The sequence below is a fragment of the Ranitomeya imitator genome, chromosome 2, assembly GCF_032444005.1.
Source record: "Ranitomeya imitator isolate aRanImi1 chromosome 2, aRanImi1.pri, whole genome shotgun sequence".
Classification (NCBI taxonomy): Eukaryota; Metazoa; Chordata; class Amphibia; order Anura; family Dendrobatidae; genus Ranitomeya; species Ranitomeya imitator.
This window is the reverse complement of record NC_091283.1, coordinates 482,799,412-482,815,500: the sequence shown is the minus strand read 5'-3', so window position 1 is coordinate 482,815,500 and position 16,089 is coordinate 482,799,412. Positions and strand designations below refer to the sequence as shown.

The window sequence follows — 16,089 nt, the reverse complement described above, 5'->3', positions numbered from 1 at the left end:
AAGGAGAATGAACTGGCAGTTAAAACGGCACTTTCATCACAGTGTCAGAGAAAAAGCAAAATAAGGTAATATTACAAAGATTCTTAACTTTGCAAAGGCTGATCAAAAATGAAATAGAAAAAAAAGTCTAGCTACTGTTTAAAATAATAAAATTAAAAAGACAGAGAGAACATATTGATGTTCAACAAGTAATCTACACTGAGTAAAAGAAAAGAAATTACTCTGGGGGAGTGGATTATCATCTGTCAGCTCCTGTTTGTGGGTCTGGTTTATTATTTTGGGATAAGTCATAAAATGCCAATAAATTAGACAGTAACTATATTACCCATTAGGCATCCATATGAAAACACTGCTGCTTATACAAGATAACCTAAAAAAAAATAACAGGAGTATATGGAGATTAAAAGTAGAGACACTAATCATGTACAAAATCCCAAGATTCTTGAATGGGATGAGGGGGGGAAGGAGTAAACGGAGTTTGGAATAAATAAAGTCAGACTCTGAGGATCTCCAGGCAGTTGTTGTAACAGATGGCGATCCAGTCTGGTTGGGTGCTCGCCCACTGGACATTGTTGATCTCTCCTTCTGCTGTGTATGCCAAGATCGGGTCCTCAATGGCTCGTGGCATCTGCTGGATGTCCCAGATCAGCGCTTGGTGATCATCAGCTAAAATAAGACAATGAATCAAATACATCATATAAACGAATATTAATACCACAGTCAGTTCCACTGTCAAACCATAGAAACCATTCAAGAGGTTGCCTTGTTTAGAGGACCCATTTTCGATTACCAGATTATAGAATTAAAGGGGTAATCCAACTTCTAAAAAGAACGTAAGCAATTTAGCCAATCAATGCCCACAATGTCACGTACCATACTACTGGCATCATGGCGCAGACCAGGAGGCATGCCAAAGCATCAGCATCATTTAAAACCCTCATATTCTTCAGAGTGGCTATTCATCCTGTATGACCCAAAGTGTCTGAGCACTACATGTCCAGCCCATAGATCTCAAATATGCTACAGTAATGCTTTAGTTTCCCTGTGGAGGTGCTGGTGGGAAAGTGAACATTTGCTTAAAAGTTATCCCACAAATTAGAACAGCATTAGAGAACTAAAACCTGCCTGGTATTGTCAGGGACCATTCCAAGCGGTCTCTCTCTTTAAGGCAAAGTTCTCAGTAGGGATATTTGCAAAAACTGAACTCATGCAAAATGAATGGAAATCAAAACAAAATTTCATTTACATGCAGAAATAAAAAATAGTAATAATAATACACTGCACATTTTTCGGCCCACCCATTGTAATACTTCTTATTGTTACTCACCTGCAGTACAAATGTGACATGAAGAATGTGGAGCCCAGGCAATGCCGTTCACACACGCGCGGTGGTTATTCAGCCTGGCCACTGGGGTGCAGGGCACTCGTACATCCAGAATCACTACCTGTGCATGGACAGATGAAGCATGGATGCTTACAGACAATAGTTAATCCTGACGATTGTGTAGTTGTACAGATCACAAATATAGATCACTATAGAAGTCCTCCAGAGAAACTGATGGGTGACTTCCGAGGCTTCTTACCTCCATCCCATCCATGGCCATGGTTGCCAGATAGTTGGGGTCTTGCTTGTTCCAGCACAGTCTGAGCAGAGGATGGTGCTGGGGGTCTTCATAAATAATGGTGCTGTGCTCTAGGTGGCGCAAGTCAAACATTCGTACAGAGCCATCTGCTCCCACCGAGGCAAACATGTCCCGGCCACCGCCTGCGCGGCTAAACGCGATGTCATATACCTATAATGTAAGGGACAAGACACATTTATCATTTCGTTAACAAAATCAATTGCAACTTAACAACACATACTGGTGTAGGAGACAATGTTAGCCAGGTGGGCCTCAAAACATTCATTTCTGCCCCTTGGTTCATTCTGCATGGGAGCACTAGATGGATACCCCTCCCATATCCCACTGGTTTTATACATCCACACATATCATCCTACAAAACTTGCATACAGCACATGTTCTACTAACATCACGTTGGTCTCACCTCTTTGTCGTGAGCAATAAGCTGTGTTTTCACGTGACCAGACACCAAATTGACTCTGCCAAGAACTTGCCCGGTCTCCAGACCCCATATGGTACAGGTTGTGTCAATGCTGGAAGTTCCTGGAATCAAGAAACTCATTGATATTCTTTTTTGTTTGTTTTACCCCAAGAATCATAACTTTTTTTCCCATCCACATAGCTGTATAAGTGCTTATTTTTTGAGGGACGACTTGTAGTTTCTTATGACACCATTTGATTTAGCATATAATGTATTGTAAAACGGGGAAAAAAAATCAAATTGAGGTGAAATGGTGAAAAAAATGCCACTGCGCCATTATTTTCAGGAATTAGAATTCATGGCGCTCATCGTATGGTACAATTGACCTGTCAAAATTATTTACCAAGTTACATACCATTTTGGGGTGCATGCCCTGCTTTGAGCAGTTATTATTTCAATTACTGTAAGGCAATGTGGCTACCGCAAAAAAAAAAAAAAAAAAAAACACACACAAAAAAAAAACAGTACCGTATTTTTCAGGACCATAAGACGCACTTTTTTCCCAAAAATTTTTTGGGGAAAATGGGGGTGCATCTTATGGTTGGGATGCACTCACCAGGAGACACATCCCAGGGTGATGCGCAGCAGTTTGGCAGATGATCGTCTCCCAAGATCTTATTCTGCGCATGCGCCGCTCAGGTGGCCATTTTCATGAAGATCAACTCATCATTACAGCAATGGAAGTGCGAGGGCTCCAGCCTTTCACAAAATGCCGGCGGAGCCCCCGCACCACTGATCATCTGCAAAAGTGCCGCGCCAGCCCGGGATGGATGTGCAGGGGCTCCGGGATTTCCACAAATACCGGCGGAGCCCCCCGCATCACCTATCATTTGCCGATGTGGATGTGTGGGGGCTTTCACAAAATGGTGGAGCCGCCGCACCACCAAGCCTGCTGCACCAGCCTGGGATGAGCTAGACAACCGAACACCTCCTAAGACCCCGCTCCACCAGCGCTCCCTATTACACCCTACCCCCCAGGTAAGCTGAATAATTCGGACTGTAAGACGGACCCTCATTTGACGCACTAATTTTTTCCCTAATTTTCTTCTGAAAAATTGAGGTGCGTCTTATGGTCCGGGGCATCTTATAGTCCGAAAAATACGGTAATTAAGACCTTTTTTAAAAAATATTCAGATATGTTAATAGTTTGGGCAATTGTGCCTGTGACGATACCTAATTTGTTATACTTTTTTTTACTTACTTTTACAATACAAAAATGTTATAATTGTGGCTTTTTTTAATGGTTTTTAAAAAATATTTAATGTATCTTTACATTTATAATTAATTTCCTTGCGCATTTAAAGGGAACCTGTCAACTGATGTGCAGCATGCATCAACCACTAGCTATAGTTTCCCAGCCATGTAGGTCTGTCTCTGATTCGCTGCAAAAAGGGCTAAAGTTAAAGATGATACATATCCTTTGTATTTGAAGCAAAAAAATAAATTATATATATACATATACACGATTATGCTGCAGCGCAGGTGACACGGCCGGCACCTGCCTGCAGGTTTTTTTCTTCAGTATGTACAAATATTCATTATGTAAACTATGGGGCAGATCAGTGAGGGATCAGTGACCTGTCAGCAGTCTGGGTTATGAATACCTAATAAGCACACCACATGAAGACCCCCACCACAGGCCGCCCCGAAGCACGAGCATATCATTAAGTGAAAACAGAAAATAAAGATTAAAAAATAACCACAAGACGGATTTCATCAACCAAGGTATAATTTTAATCAGTATAACGGCGCCAACCTGACACTGTCTGTACGTTACTGTGCACAAACCTGCTGACAGGTTCCCTTTAATCTTTTTGTGTTACATGTATTTTTTTTTAAACTATTTATGGCAATTTTTTTTTTTAAACCTATTGCAATCTTTCAACTTTCACACAGGCCACTGGGGCTTTTTTAGACTAACTTCCAATTCCTTACAAAAGACTTTCCAAAAGTTTTATAATGATTACATGCAGTATTACACATCAGACCACGGCCTTGATGATGGGAGGTGCAGTACTGCACATCAGACAGTGACCTTATCTTTTGAATCTTGAGCCTGTGCAAGAGGGAGCAGGGTCAGCTGTGATAAGAACTATTGTGACTGGTGGATGCTGTGTTATCAGCTGTGTATAAAGGTACCGTCACACATAACGATATCGTTAACGATATCGTTGCTTTTTGTGACGTAGCAACGATATCGTTAACTAAATCATTATGTGTGACAGCGACCAACGATCAGGCCCCTGCTGGGAGATCGTTGGTCGCTGGGGAAAGTCCAGCACTTTATTTTGTCGCTGGATCTTCCGCTGACATCGCTGAATCGGCGTGTGACGCCGATTCAGCAATGTCGTCACTGGTAACCAGGGTAAACATCGGGTTACTAAGCGCAGGGCCGCGCTTAGTAACCCGATGTTTACCCTGGTTACCGTTGTAAATGTAAAAAAACAAACACTACATACTTACATTCCTGGTGTCTGGTCATGTCCCTCGCCTTCAGCTTCCCGCACTGACTGGTGAGCGCCGGCCAGCCGTAAAGCAGAGCACAGCGGTGACGTCACCGCTGTACTTTACGGCCGGCGCTCAGTCAGTGCTGAGTTAGGGAAAAATTAAAGCGCGGCCGATCGCGTATGACGTACTATCCCGTCGGTGGTCATACGGGCCCAACCCACCTCGACGGGATAGTACGTCTAATGTCAGAAAGGGGTTAAGGTGACAGGAGGGCGCCTTTCATACCAGGAGTCAAACCTAACTGGCGCCTCTTTCATATGGCAGCAGCGGGCACATCCAGGACACTCACCAAGTAAGTTGGGATCTACTTCATTCCAATCAAAGGATGTGAGAGGCGCACAGAAGTCAGAGTTCTTGTTATTGTTCAGCAAACACTCCAAGCGGGTCTCCGTCTCGCCAACCTACAGCAGAAGAAAGACAGAATATCTCACATGGACAACATGAGAAGAAGTGAAAGTATGGCTGCCCTGTATGTGAGATGTACGCACCCTCCAGACACGCAGATAGTCCCCGCTTGTGGCCAGCAGATCTGGATACACACCCTTGGTGTCAGGAATCCACATGAGCTTTGTGGTGGGGTATGGGTGGTCAAAGGTGTTTCTACAGATAAACTCGGAGCTCTCCTCATCCAGACCAACCAGCTGCACCTGTAGGAGAAGACGCCATGTGTAGGATTGACAATGGAAAAGAGTAATGTATTCTGCCCTGTGAAGCTACGGTCCTACATAACACTGCTATAAACGGTGACTCCTGATGTCATTCTTGGAAGAGGACTTGAACTCTATGGTCACCTATTGGATGTAGCAATCCAAAAAGTCACTATTAACCCTTTAATGAGTCTTGCAATATGACTTATGATAAAAGCCAAACCAGAATCTCAATTTGCAGACATGTTTTGGGGTGTTGCCCATCCTCAGCGCACAGCATGAGATCTGAGATGTTCCTACCCTAATTTTCAAAAGTAATTAACAAACGCCACAATACCAGTATGCCCCATCTAAAAAATCCTTAAAGGGAACCTGTCAGCTGATTCATGCTGCCCAGACTGCGCACAGCATGAATCACAGCCGGTTATGTGTTCCTCTGAATCGCTCTTGCATTTCAGAGAAAACATAGTTTGAAGCTCCAGCTGAGGACCATCGGCAGAGACGAGACTAGTTTGGTGATGCCCCTATACAGCTTTTCCCCTGCACCTCTCTGGTTGATTGACAGGTATCTCCCGTGTGTGTACTTGGCAAGAGATCTGTCAATCACCTGGAGCCGTGCTGGGATCTTTCAACTATATTTTCTCCAAAACATCAGAGTGTTTCAGAGCAAAACATAGGTACCTGCAATCAAGCAGCCAAGCTCCGAGTCATGATGCCTGTGGTTTGGGTAGTGACACTGTTAGATAGTAAGCCAAATACGCACCCGTCTATTCCCAGCAGTCCCATAGACAATGAATGGAGCGGCGGTCGTATTACACACCTTTACTCCATCCAAGACAGGGCTGTGCACAGAGAGGAACCGGAGAAGTGTTTTGCTGATTAATGGGGCTCCCAGTGTTCGCACCACAGCGATCGGCAAATGATCCCCTATCAAGTTATCCAAAAGGAATAACTTACCATCTTGGAAAAAGCTCTTTAAAAAGGACCTGTAACTTAATGAAAAAATTTGCTTGACGCCGGGAAGTACCCTCTGCCCCCTGATGCCGGGGAGCCCCCTCCGCCCCCCCTTGACGCCGGGGAGCCCCCTCCGCCCCCCCTTGATGCCGGGGAGCCCCCTCCGCCCCCCCTTGACGCGGGGAGCCCCCCTACAACCCCCCCTGACGCCGGGAAGCAAACCTCCGCCCCCCCTCCTGACGAAGTACCCTCTGCCCCCTGATGCCGGGGAGCCCCCTCTGTCGCCGGGGAGCCCCCTTCACACTCCTTTAGATCAGGGGTCCCCAACTCCAGTCCTCAAGGCCCACCAACATGTCATGTTTTCAGGATTTCCTTAGTCTTGCCCAGGTAATAATTGCATCACCTGTGCAATGCAAAGGAAATCCTGAAAACATGACCTGTTGGTGGGCCTTGAGGACTGGAGTTGGGGACCCCTGCTTTAGATGACCACTTATACTTGACAAATAGTGGTATTTTTACTGCAGGGGCTTCATAAAAGCAGAGTTTTCCTCTAAGCCAGCAGTGGCGGCCCATCACTCCTACTGAATGGCACAGTAACCGCAGGCCATGTACCCACTGCTCCACCTACATCTGCCCCGATGTAACCTGTAAGAGGGGGGCACACACCAGCTGGCAGCAGGGCAGCCCATATAAGCGCACGGCATGACTGCACCCCATGTTACCTTATTGTTATACTCCTCCACAAAACTCCCCAGAGCCAAGCGGAACCTCTTGTCCGGTCTCACGCTCCAATTCATGGCGTACACCGTCCATGGCGCCTCGTACTTGTAGATCTCCTTCCGTTTCCCGTGCAGGGACATGGTGGCGGACAGTTCAGACCGTTACCGAGACCACAATCACCGAGACCTCCGTAGAACACAGCAACGCATGCGCAAAACCCCAGACTCGCAAACAGCCACTCAGAGAGAGGGGGCGGGATATCGGCATAAACATTCCTAGAGATAGCGACAACGCTGATTGGATGCCGAGCAGAACGTTTTCTAACCCTGATTCGATGTGCCATTCAGTGGGCGGGATTTGTAAGGACAGTTACTGGTTGGCTAGGCTTCACGTGCGTGTCAAGCCTCTCTTGGATTATGATTTGCGATTTGTGGTAGGCGTGGTGAGTGTGAGAGTCTCAGTCTGTAGTTGGGTAGCAGGCTATTTTCTGGTGTTTCTGATGCAATTTATTTCTACATATAATTGTTATAAATATTTATCACCATGGTGATAATTTTTATGCAACATTGCATCTATTAGTTGTCTATGTGGGATAGGGCTGTAGCCAAACATCCAAATCACTGGTCACTGGGGCTAAAAGGCAACTTTGGCAAAGAAAGACCTGTGCAGCTGCAGCAGCGCTGCATTATACAGGGGTACAAGGTTTTCGCAAAAAAAGCTGAACTTTTTACAATTTACTTCCACATTACGCCACGATTGAGCAGCGGCACGGAGTGTTCATTGGCCACATGACCCGTGTCTCCAAAGTTGGCGACTAGCCCCGGTTCTGTATATGGCAGTGTGTTCGGTCTGCGACCTGCTGCTATTCGGTGCTTGTTTTGTTTGTTTTTTAACTGCTAAAAGCAACTTTAAAATAGTCAAATTGCCACTTTCTGGGTTGCGCGATTTTTCTGACACTTGATTGTCACTCAGATGAAGTCACTGCTTAAAAATATCTGTATAAAATATTAAAGAATGTTCTATTAAGAAAAGCGGAAGAGAATCTAGTTGGCATGTGACCATCCACTCATGCTGGAAATAGGGCTGAATGCTGACAGTGTTCACATTACACACTGTCACAGTTCGGAAATCTGCCTCCTATACCAGTAGGGTAGCGGATCAGAGCAGAAGGGGTTAAACGGATGGTCAGTACAAGGTCAGGCAACGAAAGATAAACATACAGAACGCAAGGCACAGAGAGAAAAAACGCACTTAGCTGAATGTTCGTATTTGGTTTGATCCTAGGTCGGCAGAGCTTAAGAGATTGCGGGGGTTCGGTCAGTGGAGGCACATTGGCATTTGGTTTGTGTCTCAGTTGCTTGATGGGGATGTTATTAAAACATTCAAGACACTTAGGACTGAGTTTCCTTTGTCCCAGAAGACGTTCTTTTAGTACCTGCAGTTGAGACACGCCCTAAACTGTCAAAATGAGGGGTCGCGCGTGATTCTGCAGTCAGATAGCATGTTGAACCTTATTGGGCTTCGGAGGAGTACGAGGGGGTTCATTACCTTGATGTACAGGGGTCAGATGGATTCCTTTTTATTGAAGCATCCGTTAAGGATTAAGGAGAAATGGGTGGTGGATATGGGCCCCTTGTCAGAGTCCCAGTGGGAGTCCATACTTCAATACATCCCCAGGGCTTCCCTGAGTGAGGCTAAAAGGGTGTCGCAGTTATACCTGGTGTATAGGACCCCGGTATGGATGATGAAGGCAGGACTGAGAGGTGACTCAAAATGCCTCAGGTGTGGTGAGGAAGGCGCTGATCTGCTACATATGATGTGGTCGTGTGCTCGCCTCCAACCCTTTTGGGTGAAGGTGCTTAAGTTGATCCAGGAGGTTACAGGAGTAGATGTGGTGCGTAACCCGCTGACTTGGCTTTTGGGTTGTATGGCTGATATTGCTACGGATGAATGTGGAAGGCTGACTATCGCAAGATTGTTGTATGCTGCGAGAAAGCTTATTGCAATGCATTGGTTGGATGAAAAACCGCCAGGGAAAAAGGAATTTATCAACAAGATACATTTTATTGTCCTTATGGAAAGGAATATATACAGTAAGAGGTCAGAATACAAAATTTGAAAATGTGTGGGATGGATGGATGGATTACCCAAGTGTAGCGTCTGCTGAGTTACTGCAAAGTAGAATGGGGGTTGTTTCGTTGATTCTGGGGGGACTCCTACATGTACAGGTGTGTTTTTGTAAAGCTTGCTATCTTTTCTCAAGAGGTAATGTCAGATGGTTTTATTGGATAATGGGCAAGAGATTGGGGGGAGGGAGGGGAGAGGGGGTTGGTTAGGGGGTAAGGGTGTTGATTAGTAAAATGAAAATGTATTATCAGCTCATGTATCTATTGTACTCGTCTGAAAATTGTATCAGACTGTGTTAACGACGTGTCATATGCTTTAATAAAAAATACATATTTAAAAAAAAGGAAACTGCAGAAGACGGCGATCGGTAAATACACATTAGTGATGTCTAATGGAGTGAGTAAGAAAAAAACTGCTGAAGTGCTTCTTTAAAGGTTACAACATCTAAAGTAGTGTTTCCCCAAATACTATTGCGCAGGTGAGAGAACCTGTGGCAGTTTTTGATGCCTTTATAATAATTCCATCACCTGTGCAATACTAAAGGAATCCTGAAAGCACAATGTGTTGGGGCCCCTGAGGACTGGAGTTTGGGAAACGCTGATCTAAAGGATGCATGTTTGCCGTACTGCATTGATGTATCTGTCCATCTCACTCTTCTGCAGTACCATTCTCTGACAATACCTTCCTACTGATTCACTATGTATAATGGAGGTCTTCACAACTGATGATCCAGGGGATAAAGAGAGGCAGAGTTAGTTTGCGATGTGCTAATAACCATTAACTGCTTTGCACTTGCTTTTTTTTAGGAATATTTGTTTTAGCCCATAAGCTTTCAATGGTTAAAAAATCCAACATTTTAATACATTTTAAGTTTTTACATTTTTTTTTCTAGCCCTAAGGTAATAATTGCATAAAATAGTTATATTAACACAAATAAATGGCCAGAAGATTGTAATAGATTTATCTGGCAAAACAGAAGATAGTAGTGCTGCTTATTGGCCATCCAAGTCTTCTGAGATTTCTTGCCAACCACTTGTTTTTTAGTCACTTCCCAACAGTTGCCTTATAAGTACAGCAGAAGGTGGGAGCAATTGTATAGAACGGGCTCATGTGCTGAGCCTGCTCCATACCCAGGGGCAGAACTACCGCGGTCGCAGGGGTCACAGCTGTGACTGGGCCCGGAGTGCTTAGGGACCCGCCCAGTCCAGCAAAGACTGGGCGGGCCCCTAAGCACTGAGCTACAAAATTGTCCGCCGTCCCTTTAAATCAGGGGGCGGCTTTTCATGCGGCCGGCAGGCAGGTCCGCAATGCTCCGGCAGCAGCCTGCTGTATAGTGCTGGCTGTCAACCCGTTAACCCCCGAGTGCAGGGTAAGCAGCGTTCATTACAGAACTGTTATGATCTGGTGGCCTTGGAGCAGCATGAGACGTACTCTGGAGAAGGTGGTCCCTGTACTGACCACAAACCCTGAACCTAGCAGCGCAACTAGAAGTAGCCGTGGGGGGTACCTAACACTCCCTAGACCCCTCGGCACAGCCTAAGATCTAACTACCCCTAAAGACAGAAACAGGAAACCTATCTTGCCTCAGAGAAAATCCCCAAAGGATAGATAGCCCCCCACAAATATTGACTGTGAGAGGAGAGGGAAATAACATATGCAGATATGAAATCAGATTTTAGCATAGGAGGCCATACTAGCTAAAAAGAAAGAACAGAGTACTATGCGGTCAGTATAAAAACACTAGAAAATATCCACCGCAGAAAATACGGATCACCACATCTGACTAAAGACATGGGGGGTATATCTGCATCTCCAGAGAAATAGCTAGGCTGCAAAAAAACCTTCACAGACCAAGCTGGACAAGACAAAAACATGAAAATGCACAGAACTATAAGGTCCACTGCAGGTGGACAGCAAAAACAAAGCCAGGACTTATCTTTGTAGAAAAACACAGCAAACTGGAGAGACCAGCAGGGAAGTGAATCCTTCAAGAACAATGGACAACTGACACTGACTAAAGAATCCAGCAAAGCTATATACCCCAGTCAGTTTTGCAATTAGTAGATACACCTGTCCACTCCTGCAGTCCAGGCACAACTGCATTACCCTCTACAACCACCGGAGGGAGCCCAAAAGCTGAATTCACAACACAGAACGCTGCCTGTCCTGCACAGGAATGATGTCATAGGGGTGGGCGGGGTTACCGGGTGGGCGGAGTTACCACCCAATGCTCTCTTGTCCCGAAATAGGAGCTGCTGCCCGACACAGACTCCAGATCGATCGCTGTTCTTGCAGCTTTGTGCCTCTCTGCAGGTGATCTGTGCCCCTCAGCTCTGTGCCACCCCTCACTGTTTGCCCCAATATGATCTCTGCCCCCCCGCTGTGTGCCCCAATATCTCTCTGCCCCCCCAATATGATCTCTGTACCCCCACGCTGTGTGCACCAATATGATCTCTGCTCCCCCGCTGTGTGCCCTAATATGATATCTGTGCCCCCACGCTGTGTGCCCCAATATGATCTCTGCCCCCCCGCCGTGTACCCCAATATGATCTCTGTGTCCCCATGCTGTGTGCCCCAATATGATCTCTGCCCCCCTACTGTGTGCTCCAATATGATCTTTGGAGCGCCCCCAGACGCAGGGCCGCGGGTTACTCGGTACCGGTCCTCTCTGTCTCAGTTCTAGGGTTGTCACGGTGGCTAGACCCGGTCCGTGACCCTGCTAAGGGGCGTCCAATAATAGGTGGTAGTGCGTAGTGCAGAACGCGAGGAATAACAAGGACACAGGGTTGCAGTCTCTTTACCTTTTTACTGAAGGTTTCGGGATCCGCAATCCAGAGCACTGCTAACAGGGCTGGCTGAGACCGGCCGGTCCGAATGCACATGCAGAGTTCCCTTTGCAGGTGGAAATCAGTGTCTACCTTCTAGCGCCTGTGTGTTGTAGTCCTTCCCTGCTGAGCACCACGGTATAGTCCTCACAACTGTCGTATCCATCCTCTCTCTTCTCTCCGTCCCCCAGTATGATATGGCTAGGACGCACCCGTATGACAGGTAGGCCTGGAGTTATTCTGGGACCCTAGCGATGCCCCTCTCCCACGATTGCCTCCTATTCAGGTGATTTAAGTTAGACAGCCAACCTGTAGTTAACTGTCTTGCCGCTGTTTGAAGTAATGCGTAGAGTCTGTTACTTCCTCGGTGCTCCGGCCACCGGCTACGCGCTTCAGTAGGATGTTGCCGTTCTCGGGGCACGACTCCTACTGGCTCTATCTCCTTTGTACTCTGATCCCGTTTCTCACTGCTCTACAGTATCCTTCTCTTCGTGTCCTTTCTAAGATGCCGCCGCAAGGTAGTGCAGGCGCGGCTCTGTAACAATCAGTCATTTCTGCTAGGTCCCTGTCAGGAACCCACCTCTGACAGGTCCTCCCTGGAGCTCTCCCAGGCTACTTTCTGTCCTAACTTCCTATCCGACCCCTAGTTTTACCAGTGTGAGGAGTGACCTAGTAAATAGTGCCTTTTGCTCCCCCTAGTGGCCGGAGTGTGAAGTGTAATGTGTGCTTGTGATACCTGGTCAGATGAACTCCTTTAGTGCAATCAGACATAACATCACCCTCCTTAGCGGCAGAGCGACATTACTGCAACGACCAGGTCTCTGGGGCGCTGCATCTCCCCCCCCTGCTGTGTGCCCCAATATGATCTCTGTGCCCCCACACTGTGTGCCCCAATATTATCTCTGCCCCCCTGCTGTGTGCCCCAATATGATCTCTGTGCCCCATGTGATCTCCATGCCCCCCCAACTATAAGCCCCCTGTGATCTCTGTACCTCTCAGCTATGTGATCCCTGTGCCCCCCAGCTATTTGCCCCCTGTGATCTCTGTTCCCCCTGTGGCCCCCAGCTATGTGCCCCCTGTGATCTGTGTACCTCTCAGCTATGTGATCTCTGTTCCCCCCAGCTATGTGCCCCCTGTGATCTCTGTTCCCCCGTGCCCCCCAGCTATGTGCTCCCTGTGATTTCTGTGCCCTTTGTGAGTGCGGCCCTCGTTTGTGCTTGGGCATGCGTCTGCAGCCCTGGTCAGTGTGGGCACACAGGAGAGCGTGTGCACACCAGGGCCTGTGCAGAAGTGAGAAAAGGCCACACAGACGCCTGAGCCTCACTCTGAACAGATCTCTCCTCACCGATCCCAGGCCAGCATCAGCTCCAAGTCTTCAGCACCTCCGACGCTGGCTGGACAGTGGACCCTCCTCATCCTCCTCCATCTCAGGTGAGTACCAGCATGAAATCTTTTCATGTATACGCAGCATTTGCATTTTGACCTGTATGCTATGTATAGACTGCTGCATGTAAAATATATAGGTGACACTGCTGTATACAATCACCGTATCACCTATATAATGTATGTTCAGCAGTCTATATACATTATATAGGTGACACTGTGACTAATGTGTATATACGTGATACTGCTGTGTATATATATATATATATATATATATATACTGCGACTATACACTGCAATCACAGTATCACCTATATAATGTATGTACAGCAGTCTATGTACATTGTATAGGTGAAACTGCGACTGCGGTATGTAAGTTATATAGGTTATACCACTGTGTGTAATATACTGCGACCGCTGTGTATAGCCCATATAGGCTAGCCACAGTGTGTGTGTTATATATGCACATATACACACACACACACTGCGGCTGGCCTATATGGGCTATACACAGTGGGCACAGTATATTACACACAGTGGTATAACCTATATAAGGTACATACCGCAGTCGCAGTTTCACCTATATAATGTATGCGTGTGTGTGTCTGTCTATATATATTTATACACACACACAGCACTCTGATTGATTGTGATAAAAGTGTCGGACTCTTTATTGGCCCAAGTGGCAACGTTTCGGATCAATAACTGAACAATTCTCTGATATGAAACTGAAATGTTGCCTCATGGGCTAATAAAGAGTCCACTGTTTAAAGGGATTGTTTCCCACTAGAACAACCTCATCTTAAACTGAATGTTCGGCCCCAATAAATTAATAAAGCCTATACTCACCTCCTGTGCCGTCGCCGTTCCCACAGTGGCTGTGATGACCCCCTCGGGGCCATGATGTGCTGTTGTGCTTCCCGGCACCAATCAGCGCTGGTGTCACTGTCTCCATCTTCGGACAAACTGAACATGAAGAGGAAGTCCCGGACGACCCTCCACGAGGATGGAGGTTGTGGTCTGTATACAGACAGTGAACTTCACTCTTGTGAACACAGCCTACAACTAATTCTGTAATGGTGCATGTATACTAACGCAGATCGTGTTCGTTTGTGCGTGTCGCTATTTCTAATTCACCTATATATTTTGGCATAGTGGGGGGCCCCATTTGAAAGTTCGCACCCGGGCCCATAACTTTGTAGTTACGCCACTGTCCATACCCCTCGGGTGCCAGCTATTTTACAAAGCAGGCACCTGCCAGAAGCTGCTGCAATGTTTCTTTTTTTGGAGGAGGGAATAATTTAGACATTTGCTATGGGGCTTTGTGATTTCTATGGACATCCCTAACTATATGTCAATCAATTTATCCCAAACCAAACCAACTGCATCGCTAATAAAATCGCCAAGCCGGTCTCGTAATTAACTTGTCAATTTCCTTTTTGATAAATGGTACAAAGCTGATGAAGAAACAATGCAAACATCAATTTTTGGCAAAAATGCATATTTATTAAAGTTTTTTTTATAGTAATTGCTAAAACTCAAGAATCAAAACGTTCACAGTTTTCTCTATTGTCTGGGTATTTGGTATGTGAAACCCAGAGGTGCCAGCGTAATTTATTCCAATCTCTGTCCTTGCTCTCAGCAGGGGGTTTACAGCCATTGACCAAAATCCTTATAAACTCTTCTGAGCTATTGAAGTGTAATAGAGGGTGGTAAAGTACATTATAGGAATCAGAAAAAATACTGGCCGTTAGATTATTGTTACACAACCCTTTGATTTTGGTGGGACGGGAAACCATCTACTAGGTATAGGGTTTAGGAGCCTCTCAACAGCTGATGCTGAAAGGAGAAAGAAAACAGATGAACTTCTACATGTCTGATCTTATTGTCCTACCTTCTAAAAGCTGCCGGCTTGGGTGCCTGGCAGGGTCCTCTGTCCTCTTGTATGAGGGGGATGGAAGAGACAGCTGTCAAGTATATGGCCAGCCTAAGGATGATGGGTACTATAGCCCAATATACCTAAGGTATCATTTGGGTAACAATGGAAAAAACAATAATAAAGGAACCTGATTCTCGCCCATTTGAGAACTGTTCTGACTATGTATATATCATGTCTGAGATAGATTAGTGAATCCCGCATTGAGCAGGGGGTCAGACACGATGACCCTACAGGTGCCTTCCAACATTAATATTCTATATATGACTTATTCAGTTGGGCTGAGTTCACACATTGGTTGTTATTTCCGCTTTATAAAAAAAATGATGGCGCCCCCAACATGAATGCAACCACAGCTTGATGCTGACCACATGGAGTCTGACTTTTTATGAGAGGACCGTGCTGGGAATCATGTCACATATGGGGCAATATAAGGTTCTTCTACGGTCCATCATGTCTCTGTTAACCCATTCTCCCATCATCCCACTTATAAAGGGGAAGCTTCAATTGTCTGTTGTGACGGTGGGACTCGGGAGGTTTAAAAATAGGAAGAATATCTCACCATGAAAGTAATAGGACAGTATTAAGCTATAATGAAACATATTGTCCTCCAGCCCAAATATTAGCAGCCGTGGTTAGAATAAACCAAACCAAAGCCGACGATAGATGTTACATTAATAAACTCTATGAGGCTGGCCAGTCAGTTTTCTGATTTCCACTTTCTTTCAAAAGAATGTCAGAAAATCACCTATTGTTTAAAATCAGATTTTTTCTTTTCCATATTACAATCTGTATTAAAAAAATTATAAATCTTGCAGCTTTCACATTGGTCACCGGGCTATTTTTGATTCATACTAACTTTTTTTTTTAATGGAAGACTTTTCAG

The 16,089-nt window shown here is 45.7% G+C and overlaps 1 protein-coding gene across 1 annotated transcript; it reads right to left on the bottom strand.

Annotated features, from left to right (window-relative positions):
• Positions 1–231: 231 nt before the first annotated feature.
• On the bottom strand, positions 232–7,159 carry DCAF7 (DDB1 and CUL4 associated factor 7). The gene is made up of 7 exons (XM_069751364.1): positions 6,935–7,159; positions 5,100–5,258; positions 4,901–5,012; positions 2,047–2,165; positions 1,584–1,793; positions 1,328–1,445; positions 232–666 (listed from the first exon to the last, which is right to left on the bottom strand). Exons 1-7 carry the CDS (start codon positions 7,070–7,072, stop codon positions 494–496), a joined length of 1,029 nt encoding a protein of 342 aa, XP_069607465.1. The 5' UTR covers positions 7,073–7,159; the 3' UTR covers positions 232–493.
• Positions 7,160–16,089: the final 8,930 nt, after the last annotated feature.